The sequence below is a fragment of the Acromyrmex echinatior genome, chromosome 7 (genome assembly GCF_024713525.1).
Source record: "Acromyrmex echinatior isolate Ae372 chromosome 7, ASM2471352v2, whole genome shotgun sequence".
NCBI classification, from domain to species: domain Eukaryota; kingdom Metazoa; phylum Arthropoda; class Insecta; order Hymenoptera; family Formicidae; genus Acromyrmex; species Acromyrmex echinatior.
Window position 1 is genome coordinate 8,670,375 of NC_141858.1, and position 22,181 is coordinate 8,692,555.

General features: G+C 30.7%; 1 protein-coding gene and 2 long non-coding RNA genes across 3 annotated transcripts; 1 reads left to right on the forward strand and 2 right to left on the reverse strand.

Moving 5' to 3' along the window:
* The first annotated feature begins 1,908 nt into the window (after positions 1–1,908).
* LOC147909147 (uncharacterized) lies at positions 1,909–3,863 on the forward strand. Its single transcript, XR_015545681.1, has 3 exons — positions 1,909–2,030; positions 2,667–3,092; positions 3,538–3,863. It is a non-coding gene; the product is annotated as an uncharacterized LOC147909147 (long non-coding RNA).
* Positions 3,864–9,631: 5,768 nt separating this feature from the next.
* Positions 9,632–14,929, reverse strand: LOC105154414 (uncharacterized). The gene is made up of 4 exons (XM_011069922.2): positions 14,752–14,929; positions 13,585–13,771; positions 11,952–13,415; positions 9,632–11,337 (listed from the first exon to the last, which is right to left on the reverse strand). Exons 1-4 carry the CDS (start codon positions 14,786–14,788, stop codon positions 11,025–11,027), a joined length of 2,001 nt encoding a protein of 666 aa, XP_011068224.1. The 5' UTR covers positions 14,789–14,929; the 3' UTR covers positions 9,632–11,024.
* Positions 14,930–21,036: 6,107 nt separating this feature from the next.
* Positions 21,037–22,094, reverse strand: LOC147909148 (uncharacterized). Its single transcript, XR_015545713.1, has 2 exons — positions 21,453–22,094; positions 21,037–21,363 (listed from the first exon to the last, which is right to left on the reverse strand). It is a non-coding gene; the product is annotated as an uncharacterized LOC147909148 (long non-coding RNA).
* Positions 22,095–22,181: the final 87 nt, after the last annotated feature.

Consider the following 22,181-nt stretch of genomic DNA (forward strand, 5'->3'; position numbering starts at 1 on the left):
AAATATATAACTCTGAAACATAAATATTTAAACGAAAAATTTAAACGTTAATGTTTTGTTTAAACTTTAAATTAAGATAGAGTTAATGGCTTATAAATTTTTAATTTAGAAGAAGTTAATAAATTAAAGTTTAAAAGTAACTAAATGAAGTTAAAAATTAATGCGTTTAAAATTAATTAAATTAATATTTAAACGAAAAGTATGTTCAGGATTGTCAGGTAGTAATTAGTTAAAACGTTAAAAGTTAAAAGAAAGTTAAAAAGTTAATAACTTTTAATTTAGATAATTTTAAACGCATTAATTTTTAACTTCATTTAGTTACTTTTAAACTTTAATTTATTAACTTCTTTTAAATTAAAAATTTGTAAGCCATTAACTCTAACTTAATTTAGTTTAAAAAAAATATTAACGTTGTTTAAATATTTATGTTTCAGAGTTTATACATTTTTGAAAAAGTACATTTTTCTCATTTTGTTAACTATATTTAGTTACAACAATGCAGAAGTATTTGTTGTAAATATAACTTTACAAATTCTTTTTAAAGTTACCAAAATATACGTAAAAATCGTTTAATAATTTTTACATACTTGTAAAAGCGATGAAAGTTAAAGTATATATTTTAAATTAAAAACTTAAAAGAGAAATTTAGTATTTATTATTTTAAATAACTACATTTCTGACTCATTTAATATTTTAAATAAGTTTCCGGAATCTATTTTATATTTTATTATACGTTTAAAGAATTTCTGAAACACAGAATAATTTGCAGTAAAAGTAGTGTCTTAAATTAATTTATTAACTGAAAAATTAAATAACGATTAACAAGATATTTAGTACTTTTAACCAAACCTGTATTTAGCACAAATTGTTTCATTTTATTAAGATTTTTTGCGTTTATCTGTATATAAAGAACATGTATAGAATATTTTATCAATCTTTATTGAAGTATGGAAATTATCATTAAAAAGAATTATGAAAATTGAGAATTGAAAATATTAAAAATATCTCACGCGAATAATTACTAATTCGTTTAAGAGAACCATGCAAATAATATAGGATTGTGCCCGAGATGCCACAAATTAAAACGCGAAATGTACGGCGATATCCGTTTGTCAAAATCATGTAAAATATGAAAAATATAATTGAATAAATCGTTGAATATTTTTCGTCGTTTGAATACGCGATAGTTGAGTGTAATCTAAAAACATCGGCGAAAAGCTCGGTAGGGGAAGGGGGTCACTGGCGACGAAAAGCGGTGGGACGCGGAGCGAAGGCGTAGGGGGGCAAGGTGCGGTGGTCGATCGTCATTTCGGCATTCGCTAGGCGATCTCGGTGGGAGACGGACGTGTTTTCGAGTCGCTCCGCGTGTCGCATTAATTAACAGCAATATCTACGAACGCGAATTACATAAGGTTGCCTAAAACTAAGGAGTATATTAAGGATTGAAAAGGATTATAGGTTGTATGCACTTTTTCCCTTTATTTCCAAGATTCATTACTCACATACGCAGTTCATGAATATTTTAAATATTTCGTGCGTTCGCGGATGTATGATAACTAACAATAAAAATGAGATTCTTATTGTTAGATGCATGCTATTATTCTAAAATTGAGATATAATATTGGGATGTTAAAATTATTTCACGTGAGCAATTATGTAAGGAAGACCACGCTAATAAGAATCTCTTTTTACTTCTTGCCTTTTGTCAGCATTACGTTGTAATTGATACGAAAAATTGTCGAAAATAATCGTCAAATATGTTCCTCGGTATATCGCAATATAATTATGATATCGCAATATAATTATGATTTTATTCGCGCCGTTAAAACTAGAAATAATCGTTTTATTAATCGAAGAACATTAAAAATGAGAAGAATATATTATTTTACTTATTCGTCGTTTTATTTCGGCAGTTAGACGGTTGGCGCGACCTTGTGTTGAGGATGGTACGGGGTGGCACGGAGCGGCGCGTCATGTTTACGTTTACGCGTAGTTACTGCGCGGTCCCTTACTGAGATTCTTAGAAATAGGTAATCGTGTCGCGTGCGGTTATTTCACATTATTTTTTTAAAATCTTATCGCGAAGAATGCTAAATATAATACGAAACGTTGTACCTTATGAATAATCATTCTAGTAATCGTATTACGTGAACATTCATAAAATACAACATTTCTTATTATATATCTAGCATTTTTTGCGATTATTATATGTTTCAAAAAGAAATGTGAAGAAGAGCGGCACGCGACACGGCCGCATTTGTCTGTATGAACGGTATCGCACGAGTTATAAAAAAAGCAACGTTAATGATAATTGAATAATACTCTCATGCAAATAACGCAATTCCTGCTTTCAGAATTAATATAATTTAATAATTTAATTATTTTTTTGTTTTTGTGCGTTATACGAACCATTTAAAAATTAAACGCAATTCTTTGAAACTATTATTGTCGATATAATAAAAGAAACATTTCTCTTTTTTATCAAACAGCCCATTTCATTGACTTTAATCATATCTTACAGACATCATCTATAAATAAAAGATTCAATCCTTTTAGCTCTAAATTTATTTCGCAACGATAACGAATTGCAGACGTGTGTTTGATATTCGTTTGTAAAAGTTAACCGGTTGCATAGTAATATAGATAATAGCTATTACATTTTTCAGATTATCTTCCCTCTCACGGGTACACCTTGACGTGGTGGGAGGGCTCAGTACTCAGAGGATATTTATATGAAAAGAACGGTTTTTCTCAAATCTAAAAATTTTCGGATCTGAATGATATATCTAAATAAATTTTTAGATATTGAATAAAATCGTTCTCTTCGTATAAAAATCCAACGGGGAAGCTAACGTACCCTCGTCGCCGCTTTATTTGAAAATGAACGAACCGCAGCCGGTTCGTCGCGTCGCGCGTTTGTTCGGGAGTGTCGTTCAAGTAATCGGACTCAAGTTATAGTCCGCGCGCGATTATAGTCCATTATTCGCGAGTGTTTTTCGCGAGTGTCCAGTGCGAGAGGATGTGTCAATCCCAACTTTGAGAGGAGGAGGAGGTCTGGGAGAGGCATCGGGCACCGGCGGAGCAACCTTGCGGTAAATATCTTTTTTGCTATTGTAAAATCAATATCTTTTTTTTATTCGCAATGATCAGAATCTTTATTTTACAATGATTTAAAAGTAATAATTAGAAAAAAAAGAATTATCTTAAAATTATTTTGAAATTTTATAAATATCTATGTATTTTTAAGATTTTTTTAGAAAATGCCCGGGAAAAAATGTTTCATATATAAAAAATGTTTATATATAATATATAATTATATATGTAATGTCTATTAATATATATAATATATTTTTTCGAGTATATAATTATTTTTATAAATATGTAAGTGAATGGTAAATTAAAACATCCGATGCTTGTAAAAATATTTTAAAAATTATGTGATTATTTTCAAGAGAATTACGTTTACTAAATATTTTTTTAAATATTACTTGATTTTTTGCTTTGTTTTAATTTAGATTTTATATTCTTTTTTTACAGAATCATCGTAGCGACGATGCAGATGAAACTCCGCTGTTGCGCATCAAATTGGTGAGTGATGAATTGATGTTTTTGTTGAGGTAACGGATGCGTGATGATTTTATTAATATATCTACAGATGCATATATGCATCAATTTAATAAAAATATACCTGTATATTTTTTGTAAATGTATATGTAGCATTCCATGCATCCGTTACCTTAAAGTGGATAAATTAGAACAGATTAGGATAAATTTAATCCTGGATGCTTCTTCTTATTTTATTGTACATGCACTGTAAAATTTATAATATCATATTACACTCAGTTTAAGTTATTTTTAATAATCTTTCGCCATTGTTCTTATTCAATCTCTCATTAATTTAACTAAAATAGAACTTATTATTTCATTCAAGAAAATTACAATGTTAAAGGCTCAAATTTTGTTTCTAAATTCATATGTTAACACAAATATATTTTATATATGTGTGTATATATATATATATTAGGTGTTGGAATTAATTCGTAGCGTTTTTTAATGAAAGAATGTTATTTATTTCACATGAGCATTAAAAAATACATTAATGAAAGTACTTCCCATCACTTGTAAAACGCTACGAATTAATTCCAACACCTAATATATATATATAAATATAAAATAATAATATAAGTAATTTAATCTCAGTTGTATGTAATTCAATTCAATTGATACAAAATAATTCAATCTTAAAAATATCATAAAAGTTGATTCTATGTAATCAGTTTTTTAATATGTTTTACATTAAAATATATACAGTTTGATAATTGTACTGATAACGCTCGTGGGCAGGTAGAGTGGACTAAACTGAATCGAAAAGTCCTCTACCATTTTATAATTTTCGCAATAGTAACAAGATATTAATTATTAAATAGTGGCGAATATTGATCTTCAATTTCGGCAAAAATTGTTAATTTTCTACTTATAAAGTTCTAAAATTTTTTTTCAGAATTTTTTAATATCGTATTTCCTCACATGTTGGTAAAAATACTTGCCAATGAAAAAATGTAATACTAAAAAGTTGATAAAAATTTTGAAAAAAATCTTAGAGCTCTATGAGAAGAAAACAAACAATTTTTGCTGTTTTTCTGTAAAATTGTTAGTGCGATCAATAGATCATCGCAATAGTAACAAGATATTAATTATTAAATAGTGCCGAAATTGAAGATCTATGTTCGCCTATTTAATAATTAATATCTTGTGAGTAAAAATTTATTGAAAACCAATATTGAGCGATTATTAATATCTTGTTAATTATTGTAAAAATTGCAAAATGATACAAGACTTTTCGACTCAGTTTAGTTTGCTGTGCCTACGAGCGTTGATTACGTCTCAATGGTCACTTGGAAGTAAAAACAAAAATTAATAAAGTATTTTTTAAATAAATGAAATACATTAAATTAAAAAATATAAAGAATATATGTATATAAAAAGTAATTAGAGAATGAAATTAGAGAAATGAAATTGTTTTTTTGTCTATAGATATTATAATATAGAACAGTGTTTGTTACAGTATAATAAGTATAGTTTTATTATTCTTTCTATCTATCCTATTTTCAAATATTCATTCAGGATTAAATTTTATTTAAGTTGGTGCAGAAAAAAATTATATACATACACATATATGTATATAACATACTGTTTTCAAAGATATTCTTTGTATTGCTTCACATTTATTATTTGTATACTTGTTACTAGTGAAATAACAGATATTTTAATGTAGCGCATTTGTTGTATAATTTATTAACTTCGCTTTTATTATAAAAAATATTTTATGATTATTAATTGTTACTATAATTTACCTAAATTGCACTTACTTTTTATAACTTATCCATATGTAGTAACTGGATTTTATACCAGTCAAAATAGTAACATGATGTAAGATCCAGTATAGGTTCATTGTGTCAAGAAATAAAAGAATTTTATCTTATAATTATTTTAAAAAATCGCGTTCGGAATTTTGCATCTTTTGAAATACTTAATTTTGAAATAATAAATTATGCAGAAAATGATTGTATTAATTTAAAACATAAACGATATACGATATTTATCAATGTAAGGGAAAATTATCTCCCTTTTGGATCTTACATCATTTATCTGAATTTCTTATCTCTCTGCATGTTTTGAGATGAGATTCAGCAACGAATCGTTCGAATCGTTAAGAATACGTACATGGGCCTTAAATTTTATGGGATAGTAATCGATTTAGTAATTTCCGATTTATATTTAATTTGAAGTTTTGTTGTTTATATTGTGTAAAATTTATATTAAGAAATTTGATCTAATTTTTCACAATATTTGAGATTTATAAAATCAAAACATAGAGATTTTTTTAAATTTATTTTTAGATTTATTTTTAGTCAAATATTTATATTTTTAGTTTAGACACGAATAAAGAATAAATTTATTCACACACATGTATTAATAAAATTATTATTATTGATAATTAATATTTAATCAATTTGATTAATATGGTGGCCCCTTCGCGACGCGTTCGTGTTTCGCGCATCATACAAAGGCGTAAAATTTAGTCGCTTTTAGTCGGCAGCAAAAAGGAATATTTCTCCTTGCTGTCGATCTTTGGCATATTAAGCCAGAATATTGGCCAGAAAAAAGACGAAGATCTGAACGAAGTGGGTGTGTAACACCAATCTAATTTTTTGAAAGACATATATATATAAAAATAAATTCTGAATATTCGGGAGGGCAACTTACTCGCAAATTGCGAGTTCTTATATTGTTGATTTAAAATACAATAACTAACAAATAACAGGGCTAATGAGAGCTAGTGCAGATAATGAAGCGCAAGTTTTGTAGGTTATCTACAAATTCTAGTTGCACTTCATTATCCGCAATGGCTCTCATTAGCTTTGTTATTTATTAATTTTTTGTACTTTAAAAATTAAAAGTCTATTTTAATTATTATCATTTATTGCTCATTTATTTAATACGATCGCAATTAGGTAATCTCTCTGAATTTATCAGTACACGATAGGACATGGTTAGATATTAGCTGCTGCATTCAGCAAAGAAAGCAGTTTTGCAATTATTGTAAAATTTGATTTAATATCATTAATTCATTTAAATTCATTAAAACTTAAAGCAAGAACCAATCGTATTGAAGAATTTTACAACATTTGCAAAGCTGCTCTCTGCTGAACACAATCATTAACGTATTATATTCGCGGTGTTACACGTTAATGAAGTAATGTAGGAAGTAGAAATATATGAACAGAGATAGGATACGCGAATAGGCACGAATAAATGAAAATACGGATAGGTAGGACAAGTATATGGATAGGTAGGGACTGTATAGGTAATAAATTGAAAAATTAAATTATTATAAATAAAATGACACTTAAATAGATTTCGCGAGCGGATAATTAAATTTTATTTTAAAAAATAAATATAATTAAACTAAAAAAATATTATATAATAAATCTAACTAATAAATTATATAATATGTAGATAAGGATACATAAACATCATGTGTACGTACTTGATAATTGCAAAGAAAAGATTAAAAATTAAATAAAATTTTTAATTAATCTTAAATTTTATTTAATTGTCAACAATCCAATTATCAAATATGATTATATATTATATATAATTTTAATTTTATGATTATATATTATATATAATTTTAAATTTCATTGAATTTTCAACTCCCCTGAAATTAAACTTAATATCTTATAAAATTCTATACTTATACGAAGTATGTATACGCATTAATATTGTAATTAATTTTATCATAAATAAATGTATGTATAATAATATTACATACGTAATATAAAATTTATGTGAACTATGTCCAGGTAAATTTATTTTTGTAATTTCCGCAATAATTACTAATTTAAATTATACATTTATTGGAATGTTTATATATTCATATTAAATACATCTATTCCATACAGATAACATTTATCTTGTCGTAGTAAATCAAATTTATTGTTGCTTTATTGATGTAAGTTACACGAAATCGACGAACCATATGATAACAAAAATTGTTTATTAATTTAATGAATTTGATAGATGTTTAATTAAAATTTTTTTTAATTTGGATTTTATTGTAAATATGAAAAAGTCATTAATAATTTTAAGTGACTTTAATTAAAATACTTTTAATTAAAAATTTGATGTTTAAAATAATCGTCAATTTTTCGTCTATTTAATTTATTAAATAAGTCAGTAAAGATTCGAGCTTTGACTGAAGTAATATAGGTTAAATATTAACTTCTTGTTTGTTTTTTACATTTATATTTTTAACATTAAAAAATTACAAATGTTAATGATTAATTTATTATGTACGAAAATCTCATCGCTGTCCCTCGCATCAAGTGGATGCTATGTTGATGCAGTGAATGCGTGATATGTACCGATAGAAAGTCGAAATTATTTTTACAATATCATACGAAGACTTATTCCTCGTCGCTTTCTGTAAAGTCCATTCGCAAAGTCTAGTTTGGTATCTTGTTGGAAGTTCTTGTACAGAATCGAAATTAATCCCAAGTTTTCTCGTCTTGCACTGGAAGTAATAATTTTGTCAATGAGTCAGACAATTATATGCTATATATTTTAAAATCAAGTTACGAAATTAATTTAGTAGTATACTTTAACATACAATTTTCGTCGCTTTTTTTGTTTTATTAAATGTTCTCCCACTAGTAATAATAATGTTAGTAATAGTACCATATCTTAATAACAATACGAATTTAATATTATATAATTAATGTATGGATATACATATAATGATTATTTTTTTAAATCCAAATTGTTAAGTAAATAAATTTAAGCTTTATGCAAATAATTTGCTTATTTTTCGATGATTGCTCTAACAAAAAATATGATTACGAATGTATATAGTTAATTTTTTAAATGTTATTTTGAAATTATTTTTAGGTATTGGAGACATCCCACCGTTCCAGAATATTGTTAATTATTAATTTATATGTATATTATAAACTTTTCTATGATAAAATACATGCAGATATATTACGAGATTATATTTAACAAGTTTTGATTTTTGTCGATTTAGATAATTTTTTTATCAAAATACCTTATGTTCTTTTATTAATGATATCGTGATTACATGAATTTAATTAAAAATGTGTGGATACAACAAATTCGAGATAAGTCGAATGGATACCTTTATATTAGCGAGGTATTAATAATTAAAATTTTGGGAAAATGCAGAAAAAAAAAGATTGTTAAATTTTATATATTATATAATAACAAATTTTTCAGAAAGCATACTTAGTTCTTTAAAATCTCGTTATTATCAAGTTCGATTTATCTCAAACAGTTGGTACCCGAGATACTTTTGTATTCATACATATAAAAAATTACAATAATGCATGTATTTTATTACTATTAAATATATTCCTTCGTAATCACCATTCCATAAGGAAATCATTTTATCTTTTTATTTTTAATAAGAGATGATTTATAGTAATGTGTGGTAGAACATATAATTTCCTCGCAAATTTTGATATTATATTAAAAATGCAATAAAAATGTAATTAAGATGCTACCAAAATTATTTCTATCATAAGTGGTCTGAAAGATTTGGAATTCACATCCTTCTGTAATAAGACCGCTGGTGTTTGACGGATTGCTTAACTTTTTTTTGCGAATGGATCTTATGAATTTGACGTGGAATCAGAATACATCAAGTTCGCTTTTCTACGAAGATTTTTTTCTTCTTTGTATCGGATACTAACCTTATCACAACGTGGAGGGACTTTGATGTGATCAAATTATCGGGATAATTATCTTAAATGCGATGAAAGTCTTGTCGTAAATGTATTAATGACTTTTTATCACGATATTAATAAGTTTTATAATATAATCGCAAGTTAATAATTAATAGTAAGTACGATTTGTCCAAAAACATATGCACTACATTACTGAAAATTGTACTAGTAGATATAACTTCGGCATTGAAAATAATGCTTTATATTTCATAAACGAATTGTATTCCTATGTATATGTTGAAGAGTTTAATTTTGTACGCGTGTGTGAGATAAGAAATAAAACGTACGACTATCGTTAGGATAGGATAAAATAATTAACTATGCTATTTAATGCTTTTCTTAATTAAAATAGTTATAGTGTATATATACACACTCAGTACGTATACTTTAGGGGAGGCGCAAGTAATTAAACAATCTTTATTCCGAACACATTTTATGCAGGCTTTTGTCGATATGCATGCACAAAATATGAGAAATTTAACGTTTCGACAAACTTCGCACTGTACCAATACACAATAAATGTTATTAATGATCGGTTATCTCAACGGTTTTTTTACACAACAAAATAAAAAAGATTAATGTCGGCGAAACAATTCGAAACAATCTTTTGCGCAAGAATTTCTTAATGTTTGTAATATAGATACATCGACACTCAATGCTGCGGATTAAGCATCGTAAAATATATATAAACAATTAACCTAGAATACTGAACTACAAATGATATTGTTAATAACGGCCGACAAGCCGTCAAATCTCGATTGAACATATATGTATTTAAGTGAACAATATCGATCGATGTTTCTTTTTTTATCTCTCAAAATCGGTATTCAATACTTATATCGCTTTCCTTTTCGCATCTCTTTGCGCGAGTACGCTTAATCGAAGACCGATTTTGATGATGACTGGCCACTAATAAACAATAATACAAACAAGAAATTTCTCCTATCGATCAGTGATGTAAAAGGTACTTTTATTTTCGGTATCTAGCTATAGATACTTTAAAAGTACATTTAATTTCAGTTAATTAATAGCTTCAGCCTAATATAATTCTGTTTGGTTATATTGTATCATTGAATATTGTATCATTGAAGCTGATTTGAAATATAAAAAAAATGTATTTTTTAAAATTTAGAATTAAGTACTCAAAAATAATGAACTCCTTTTAGGAATATATTTGTTCCATTGCAAAAAATATATTCAGATATATAAGTATACAAGTATTTAAAAAATATACCTGTACCTGAAATTACAGAGGTAGGGAAATATTTACTCTGGCAAAATGTTAGCAATTTAGGCAGCAAACTCGATCAGATATTGACTACAAAACCATAGCCATCTGTGTCCGCATTTGGCTGTGTTTGGATTTGTCGACCAAGAGCTAAACTAGTAGATTGGTAGCAGAAATCGAGTAGAGTTTGCTCGAATTAGGTTCTGCTCTCAATCTGCTGTCAGGATATGCAGGACTTTGTTTAATTTCTGCTACTAATCTGCTAGCAAAGCATGTCTAGCAGGCTTTGTCATATTTCTGACAGTAATTTGCTGACAATGTTAGATAATACACATTCTGGGTACAATTTATTGCCTTTTTGCAATAAAAAATTGGTAGCAGGCCGTGCTTAAAATTTGTTTCCGCAGGCTTTGCTGGATATACACTCTTTAATTTTACATCACTGACATCGAGGTTCAAGACTTTGCGATACATAACGAGTCGAGATTGTTTTAATTTCTCGCGATTTTCGTGGATTCTTTGTTGCTTGTGACATGCTCGAGGTCGACTCCGTCATATTCCAGGCCGCCCGTGCTATCGTAATACGCATAATCATAATCGTTCTTTTTGCCCGATTTTGGTCGTGCTGTCGTACTGCTGGCGCTGTTGCTACTACTGCTATTAGGTAATCTAGTTGTCGACGTGAACGGTCTCGCGGATCCGCTAACGTAGGTAACTCCACGTGGAGTCGTTGTCGGCTGAACGGTCTTCTGAGCGTTAGAATTGAAGTTGTTTGGGTTATAAGTGGTAGCGCTAGAAGGCCGTCTGCAACAAGAAAAAGAACGCTGCAATTAATCTTCTTCTCCTACAATATGTTCTAGAAGTAGAATTATTTTACGAAAATGGAAAGAGATGATCAAGAATTTAGGAAATATTTGGATGAAAAATAAATCTTAAAATTCCTGTCTATATACTTCGTGTATTCTTGATTAAATTTTTTTTAAATAATATTCGATTTTAAATTAGTAACATTTTAATATATATATATTTGTACACAGAAAAATATTCTGATTAAATCAATAAAAGGGCTCACTAATGGCATTTTGATAAAATCGAATAGAATTTCTGGTTATATATCATAATCAGAAATTTATCCCCAAAATATAATATCATTTTTGTTAAGTTTTGTTGGTTTAATCAGAATATTTTTTTCATCGTATAAATACTAAAAGATTACTAATTCGGATTCAAAAAAACCTTAGGTTGTCTGATCTTATGAACGAAGTTTACAGTGTCATTCTTATTGATTCCTTTTATTAGTTTAATTAAACTTTTTTTTCACTATAAACTTCGTTTATAATTTTTACAATTGAATGCGAATTTAAGGATGTTACCTCCTTTGCGCAAAAAGTTTTGAGTAAATCTAACTTTGAGTTTACCTTGGTACCGGCGTGGTGCTTTTCGGCGACTCGGCGAGATGATTGATACTTGCGGGACTGAAACCAATTCCCGCGGAAGATCTCGCGAGGTTGAAGCTACCAGTGCTTGTTTCGATATAGTATGACTTGCCGCTGCTCGCGTTGTCATAATTATTATTATATTGAGTTGCCTTCTTAGGCGTTTTCGTGCTATCATAATATTGAGTGGAAGATCTCGCTTGGCTCGTTTTATCATAATATTGGCTGTTATCGTTGTTCCTCAAAGCGGTCTGTGCGACAGTATTGTCCACGTTTATATATTTTTTCGTTGCTGGGCTGTAAGTTGTGGGTGCATAACTGTTGCTTGCGAAATTGTTGGCGTAATATTTGGCAGTAGTTTGAGGAATGTCCTGACTAGTGGACGTGCCTGATCTGTACTGGACATTATTATTATTGTTGTTATTGTTGTAATTATGATTATAAGCGGTAGGTGCGGACGTGGTGGATTGGTACGCAACTGATGCGCTGCTTCCTCGTTGAATGTTGTTGTAGTTCCTTTGTTGGTAATTGGTGTAATCGCTTGTCTGATAATTTATAGTACTCGGTTGAACAGTGGTGGACTGTGCGAATTGATAAGTCTGATAGCTGGTTTTCGGATTGTAGCTGCTCGGTTTCAGAGTTGTAGCTTGAACGGAACTGCCAGTATTCTGTTGAATGGCACTACCAGTATTCTGTTGATAGTTTGAGTTGTAGACGTTTGAGTTATAGAAGTTTGTGTTGTAGGCGTTGTTCGAAGTTGTTCTGGCAGTCGTGCTGGGTGATTGATAGTTGTTATATGTATCCTGGTATGTCGTGCTAGGTCGATACGTGGACGACGGTACGCTATATCTTTGCGTGTTCTGATTTTTGTTGTAATTCTCTTGAGATCGGACGGTCGTTGACGGGGCGTATGTCGTAGATCGTTGATTATACGCATTGCTGTTGTAATAATTGCCGTTGTAGGTGTTCTGACTAGGCACGGCTGGTGCCGACGTGCTGGACGTTGGCGAATAGTTGCTACTACCATTGCCGGTATACGGTTGCTTCCTACTGGCCTTTCGAATGCCACCTTTCTTCTTGTTGTCTTGTTCCTCCTTATACAATTTATCTTCATATTCGTCTTCTTTGTTGTTTCTGTTATACAAATTGCCGCTACTACTACCTCGCAATACCTCGCGATTATTATAGTTGGACGAAGATACTCGATTCACAGCATTCGCGGAGGATCGAACTGCATCGCTGCTTTCGCTGCGTTGAAGATGATCTTGAGGCTCGGCGTCACTACGTATGTTGTCGTAATGTACGGATTCCAAACCGGAACCAATTCTATACAAGTCAAAGTTATCGCTGGCATAGTAGAGAGTCGCGGCCTCGCAATCCACGTCGTACCAATCGGCACAAGTTTGACTCTCTTGATCGAAGGCAGTATCGTTAGGACAAAGGAACCTAAGTAAAAAATAATTAAATAATTCAGCGATTGGCTCTAAACCTCGTAACTTTCAACGTTCCAAAATGTATTTTCCTTAGTGTATACTGTACATATTAACTTATTGCTGATGATAAAAAATTGAGAAGAATTTATTTTTACTTATCAAGATTGTAATGTAACACTCACTTGTAATCCTGAATAGTACCAGCCACAGAGACACAGACATGGAAGACTTGGCAGTCGGTCTCAGGGTCCGCGTAATAGCTACCGACAATCTTGTTGCGACAGGAGAACGAGGTTTCCGGCATGTATTGCTGAGAATATCTCGGTGGTGGTCGTTGGAGACCTAGTACGCAACTCCATAATATTCCCACTGAAATTCATAGCATATTTCTAAATTTTATGATACTAATATTCTCTATGGTACTAATATTCTCTATAATCAATAGTAAGATATATCTAAAATTATCAAATATTTATCAAATAAAAAAAATTGCATTGTAATTTATAAAAAAAAAGCAACAAGAACGGATTATAATTCGTTCGAATATCCATTTTTATTTATTATTATTTTATTACGTGTATTTTTTACTAATATAATCGAACGTATATATATATTGTGTATTATATACACAAATTAGAATGGACAAATACATTATCGGAATGTATTCTCGTATTGATATGCAATCTGCAGTCTGCAGTTTTTCTATTTTATTCTAAAAATAAATTTCTTATGAAATCTATATTATAAGAATATTTCTTTATTGTTATATAATTCTTCAAATTCTCGATCTCATCGATTCGTTGATTGGTATTCGTATTAAAGGTTGCAATTGTACGATTGTTTAAAGATTTGAACAGCAAAGCGCGTCTTTTTACAAGTGAAGATAAATAATGGATGTCGATACATCTTCCTACTTAAAAGTATCCACATAAAAGAGTGTGGATATTTATATACTCGTACTGCGTGAACGAAAATTGTTTCGATTGAAATTATTGATTTATGAAATTTCAAATAAAAAATTATTTAAATTATCATTGAATAAATCCTTCGAGGTATGCCAAATTTTTAAATAGTTGGTTTTAAAATTAATTACTTTAATTTCACATATTTCAATAGATTTTATTTAATAGTAATTTAAATAATTTTTTTCTGATTCAAATTTTGTTCATAGAAACCAGTAATAATTAAAAATCTTTAATGAATTTGCAATTTATCATATTTTGATATTTATTTAAATAGATAGATACCAGATGTAGTAAATCGCAAGTTCATCAGAGACCAATTCGACTATGACGATTCTTATAGTCCACTTTCAGCGATTAAATTCCACTCTGTTATATTACACGTACCCGAAATTAGAACGAGATATCGCCTCATGGACTCCATATTTTTCGTCGAGTCCTCTGGATACCCTCCTCTCCGGATTCACTCAGCTTTTCGGACTTGGTTCGCACTCCTACGCGTTACCTGCGCGATCAGACTCGCGGACGCGACTGCAGCAGCGGAGAACGTTTGTACCCGAGAAGAGAAGAGCGCGCTCGGAGAAGATGCCTTCTGGGAGGATGGGGCTCGGGTAAAGCTACGGGATGACGGGGAAGGGGTCCAGGCCCCATCGCGTACGCGAAGAAGAGAATGGTGAACAGAGTCCGCTGCGGAACGTAACGTCTTTCTCGTTACGTCACTTACGGCAACCGGGCTCGTTCGCCAAGCAGCCAGCGGCGACGATGGCACGTATTATACGTGGGTATGCAGTATGCACATACCGTGCGCGGACTCCCGTGTAACTTACACGTTTTTACTACCACGTAGGTAGGCGGCTGAATGCCGGAGAAACCGCTGCACGCCGCGCGGGAAAGCGGGAGACATTATCATCTCTTGAAGAGACTTCTCCCGCGCGCGATGCATAATAACGCGTAGGTGCCCGTTATTGTGTCGCCTGTTCACGCACGGAAGAAGTTTCCCGACGGAAAGCTTCTGTAGCTTGAGATTCTGTTCCCTTTTAGAAAATCAAGTCAAGGATAGGCATAGAAGGCGGATCGGCAAACATTGCGCGGTAGTCATTAAATTCAACGTTTCATGTCGATTCTTATTTGTGATTACTTGGAAATATCATTTGAAGATATACAGTAGCTTAGAGATAAGCGTTTTAATGACATCGAATCTTTAACTTATTCCACTGTTCTGTCGTAACTGTTTTCGTAGATGATGAGTTTCGTATCAGTCTATAGATGGAAGAAAGTTGCGTTTTGCATTGAATCGTGTGTGGAGGGTGTGGCGATAGACAACATCGCGTGTGCCTTCAATAGAGATAAAAGAAAGAAGCCGATGCCCGTCAGCGTCAATTATTCTAATAGAACTTCAAAGTAGTTATATTTTGTGTGAAAGGATATTCGCGATTGCGCCACTGTATAGATAGTTCCTATCTATCACACATTTATTCATACGATTTCTGTTTTTAGAACTTAAGTCTCGTTAAACGATCTATTCTATATTTCAACATATATTTAATACATGAGCGTATAATCTGATTTTTTAATTTTATTTGTTACTTTTTACATTACACTGTTAAATTTATAGTGTCAAATTTAACCTAATTTCGTCACTAATCCACAAATTAGTTAAATTTAATACTAACAAAGGGAACATCAGATGATGATGTCGGGGGCGTTTTTTACAGTTCTTGAACAAAAAACTCGCCATTTCAGCTATTGGTCCATAGTTTCGAAGAAATCAATTTTTTAAATAATTATTGTAATAATTTGAAAAACATACAACACTGTAAGGGAAACCGGGGATAAAAGTAACATTTAGACTTTGAAATGTTCCAACAGTTAAAATATAATATTTACATTAAAAAGATATGTATCTTTAGATGTAGAATTTATTTAGCTATGTAGAATTTATTTAGCTACAAAATTTTTTTCTTTAATTTTTTTATGTAACTAGAAAAAAAGTTATGTTTGTTTAAAGATTATTTTGTTATTTTGAGAAATTTAGTTACAACCATCCCAATCCCCAGGGACAATAGTAAGATTATAACAGTAGAAGGGAATAATTGTACCACATTTGCTAGAGGTGCATAACACAACTACATAAGTCACACTCTCTCTTGCAGCTGCACGAATGGATAACTGGTTCTTCATAACTTCTTTAAATGTCTATTTGTATAAAGATACTTTTTTATGTAGTTTTTCTTTTATCTTTTGAGTTTTCTTGTTAATGAGATTCTATGAAGAAAAATACAAATAACATTGTACAAAATAATACTAAAATAAAATCAAGTAAGTTTGGGGATAATTGTAATGTTACAACTGACTCCAGATATTGATATTATTATCCTCTAATAATATTTTGATTTATAATAAATTTTTAAAATAAAAACATAGATAAAAATCAACCCAAATGTGCAAACAACGCATAATCATTAAAACATATTATGATAATATAATACATTAGATCTTCATTATAAAGAAAAAAAAATTTTTAGATTTTGTGCACGCAATAAAACTTACTTGCATGAAAAAAATAATTTCTGCTCCTGCACTTGTGCACGTTCCGCGAGAACTAGCATGTAACGAATTCAATGCCGATCTGTCCACAAAATTTTACCATGCAGCCGCATACACATATTTATTATAGTTTAAGAATTATTAACGATGTTACTATTATCCCTTGTTCCACTTCCGTCCTCGGTCTCTCCTATAGAATAAAATATCAGTTTCTTCATAAATTTCATTTTAATTTAATGTTATTAATTTTAATTACTTTTTGATTGTAAAGAAATTTCATGAAATTACAAATTAATATTATAGATAATTAAACATTTATTTATGAATAAATATTTATTATTATCATCATTATCATCGTTGTTGTTATTCACATGAACGCATAAATAAGATGTAATAAAAACAGCTATAGTTTCTGATAAAATTAGAAATTGGAAATTGTGATTAGGAATAAGTAAGTCATATGTGTTTGTAATCTTCTTTTCATTAATATTAATCGATTTGTTAATAATAATAGAAAACTAATTGTGTTTTGTAAACATACGTATATAAATCATAAAAACAAGAAAAATATAAATATTTATTGCATTGTGAACACCTTTCGAATGAATTTTTGTTGCAGTTACAATAAATCTTAATAAAATTAATATTAATTCTCAATAAATAAAACTTTTTCTACTATCTGAAGGAAAGCAGATTTGATTAACATAGAAATACTTCTTTCAGGAATCAATTTTGATGAGAACCAAGCATATTTTATCATTGGTGCGAAAACTGGAGATGACAATTGATGATGAATTATCGAATGGTTTTTAATGGCATCGATAGTTGTCTCGCGTCGACAGTTCTTTGCACAAATGTTATTATAAAGATTTATAAAGATACTGTTATTTTCCTCTATACAGTACATTTGTCAAATTATTACAATAATTTTAAAAATCGATTTCTTCGAAACTATGTGCCAATGCGCAATGGCTGAAACGACCGAATATCATTTTTTTTTTCGCTCAAGAACAACTTATCAAAAACGTATCAAAATCCCCGATAACGTCACCTGGTTCTCGTTGTAAATGTAGATTTAACAATGTACGTGGCACAAAATTACGGCAAGAATTTTATTCTAAATTATAAATCGTATAAAAAGGCTTTCAAGAATCTTAAAGTTAACACTTTCCTATTTTCAGAAAAGTAAATTAAATTATCGTTAAGTTGCGCTTTTTAATTTTTTTAATATTGATCTGTGGAAAATTAGTTTTTAATTGTCATATTTTACACCATCCATGAAAAAATGTTTAATAAAACTAAATGATCATTCAGCAAAAATTAATGCTTAGTAAGCGCTTTACATCGATTGGATTATACTTGTACAATAGATCGAGAGGAATAGTCTTATCTCAGCGAAGAAAATTTTTAACAGTTATGAAAATAAACATTCTGCTAAACGCAACTATTGATTAATTTAATTTTATAATAGAAGATTTTTTTTAATTCTTCTTTTATTTTCTTACAGGTTTCATACATAAAAATATAAATATTTTGCTTCGGCATCGTTCGTGTTTCTTCTTTTCGTGCTTCTAAATTAATCTTCGATAGGAACGCTCTTTGAATGTCTCGTCTGTTAGCGTAAGTTCGGCGTGACCGGTCGTTAGGTGGCCTTTGCCAGCGCGAGATCGCGACTCATTGCATTCGAGGGTACATCGAAGGAGTGCTCGGTTGCATTCCAACAATAATCCGAGGAATTACGGTGGACGGAACAGCGAGCATCTTGTTTAGAACGTTTAAATCGCCATATCCATGAACGGCCTCGCAGATTGTTCTGCTGTTCGAGACTATGTACATTCTAGGAATGTTAGATATTTGAAATAGCTGAGCGAAATTTGCCGAATAATTGCGCGAAAATTGCACAGACTTAGAGAATTCTTCAGTGGCATTTAGATACTTTCGTCGAAACGTAGGACTTCTAGTATCTCGGAAAAAGTCTTCAAAGTTAAACTTTCTCATCACAGGTTTCTCTGATATTAGAGGCACATAATCCCAGACAGTTAGTAACTAATTAGAACGAATTGACTCAGGTATGGGTAGAAATCGTTTGCGATCAGAGAGAAGGTTTCGTTGCAAAGTGGAATTGTAGCACTCGATTCTTCGATGAGATAAGGTCACTTCCGTAGGTTGAAGCTAAGGTAGATACGCGGCGTAGAACATGCAAAGGAGTTATCTACGAGCAAAAGAATCACGTGGCCCAATTCACTTGCCGCCGTCGCACGAAGATCGAGGTCGTACCTCGACAATTGAAATTTCGCAATTTAGCCTGTCTTGCATCTCGCAGCGCACTGCCAGTGTAATACGTTGTGTGAGTACGTATATGTATGAGACGAAAAAAAATTCACGATAGCTTCAGAATTTAAATCTAAAGAACATCGTGCAAAATTACCTTCGATCTCGCTGCATTTGCATCTCGTGATGTCTATTTTTCGAACATTGATTTTAATATATCCAATTTGGCGATTTCTTTCGATAAACAAAATTTGTAACGATGATATTTCAATTTTTTTAGTCGTTGCCCTGCTAAGAAAATTTTTCTTAGAATTTTTTATATAATTTTTCAGAATTTCTGTATAACCTTTATAACCTTTTAGAAAATTTCTCAGATTTTTTATATGAATTAGAACATTTTTTAGAAGTATTGCATAAGAAAATCTAAATCTTTTAGAATTCTTCGTATACGTGAATTCTGAAATGTTTTAAGATTTCTCATTCTATAATTTCTGAAGAAAACTTATAAATTCTGAAAAAATTTAGGGTACTTTTTCAAAATTTTCATAAATTTAAAATATTCAAAAAGACAATAGGCTCATATAATTTATAAGATTAATAATAAAACAAGAGCTACCAAGTCAGATCTTAATGCAGGATTAACTACAAAAACATAAGTTTATTAAAATAAACGTTTTGACCCCTATTGGATCATTCTCACTCAATGTTGAAATTGATAGCACGGTTATCTTGATTTACATATTCAAAATTTATATAAAAAAACAGTAATCTTATTATTTTCAGTAATGTAGATGAGACTTTAAATGTCTCTTGACAAATGCTATATAAATATAGGACCAGCAAATTCGCTAGAATGTTTTGTGAACATGTAAAATCCATTATAGATTAAACTTATTTAGTTTTGTTTTTCGTTGATTTACGATATCTATTAGTCATTAAAGGCTTTCGACATCAACGCACGTACGTGCCTCGTAACAGGGCAATTAACGAATCGAACATTATATTTTTCAATGACCGTTCCTCCGTCCGTTTCTATTACGTGCACTACGATGAGCTCTACGCCGCGAAGAATCTTCTCAGCCTTGGAGGGCGAAAGTTGTCTTCGGTTCGCTCGTAGATGGTACGATATTTGCACCTACAGAGGCGATTCTCGTCGTCGTACGATGGTGGGCGTAAGAACTTCTTCGGTGATTCCTAGCCGCTTGTTCATGCGAGCAGTCGTGAGCGACAGATTTCACGTTCGATAAAAACGAATGATAGGGAAGGATTCTTTGGATGACGATATAAAATAATAATAACGGTGACGTCTGGATATCTCCAATTATAGTCTATCTCCTCACGAATCGTTTCCTATCTCATTTTACATTATACGTCGCATTAAGAAGCAAAACCTAAAACTGTAAAAACCTAAAACGACTTTCAAAAATTGACAATGCAGAATTTTAAAAATTAAGAAAGATGGTCGATAAACGCAATCTTTTTTATTCAACATTTAAAATATCAGAATATTACAATTAAGTTTACTTTAAAAAAAATCTTAATAGCTCAACAAAATATATAGTCTTATCCTAAGTAAATTAAGAATACACTGTAGACTGAGAACAAATGTATTAAATTTTAATAAATATTAATAAATAAATTTTAATAAATATTTGTTTGAATAATACTAACTGAATATTTAAATGTAAACATATTTATTTAATAAAAGAACCATTAATTTGATTTAATTAATCATCTTTTTACTTAGTAATATTTATTTACATTAAGTAAATGTTAAATTAGCACTATTCGAACAAATCAATATTTATTAAAATTTAGTACATTTTTTCTCAGTTTACACATTTCAGAAAAAAGTTTTTATATAATTCATTTTTAATCTTTATTGAACCTCTGCATAACATCTACTAATTCCTCGTTTAATGTAAATGCGTCGAATATTCCGCAGTGAGAGAAATCGTTGTAATTCCATCCAGAAATAATCACGCACATATCAGACATTAGATTTTTGATGAGATTCAATTATTAATTTCTGACTCGAAATTTGCATTAATTTATCCAAGAATCTCTATATGCTTCGTTCTCCCGGCAAATAGTAATCCACAAGGAGCTGCCCTGGGCAGCTCGTGACGTGATATTTACTTCCCAGAGTAATTTGACACGTAGAAGTCATTAGTCTCGCCACTAAGGAACGTAAATTCTTCCTCATTAAATGCACATAGAATAATTTCCCGAGTCTGCGGCAATTAAGAAAATGAACTGAACGAACGCACCCTTATCGTCTTCACTCGCGCGATCTTTTCGCGAGTTTCCGTTGATAATAATTAAACTTTGCCAGTCTCTCCGGTCTCTTGTTCTTTCTTTCTTTCCTAACTTCTAACTTTTAACTATCATTTAAAGGCCAGACCGATATTGAATCATTGGTGAATTTCTCAAAGAGCATGACAATTCCTGCGGCAGATCGCCGGCATGCTCACGGAGAAAGCGCGGAAGGTCAAAGGTTTCAGTGAACCATTTTTTCCGTAACATCGTTGGCCTGGAACTTTCGCGAAATACGGATGCGAAGCATCTTGATTATAATCGTGATCTCCTTGGAAAATCAATTATTTTAGCTCTTCCGTTTTCCTTAAGTTGTTTAAAACAAAATGAGCTCATATATGCATTTTTTGAACGACGTTATTTTGTTCAATCAATCTTTCCTCTTCCAAGAACGTTATCTCTTTAAGCTTCGTTGGTTCATTAGTTTATGCCGTTCATTGTCAAAAAATTCGACTCGAAATGAGTATTTTTCAGATTGTTGTGATTCTCGATACCTTTCTCCTCTAAAAATACATACGTTGCGCAAATAGACGCGTTTCCGTTCGCGCTCGACTCTATAACTCCCGTGTTTCAAGATTGTCGACCGACTCTTCGAACAAGGTACCACCGCAAGGTTTCTTAAGCGGATGCAAAAAGGTGCTAAGCGTATGCTAGTACATCTGACTTCCGTCAGGCGCACACAT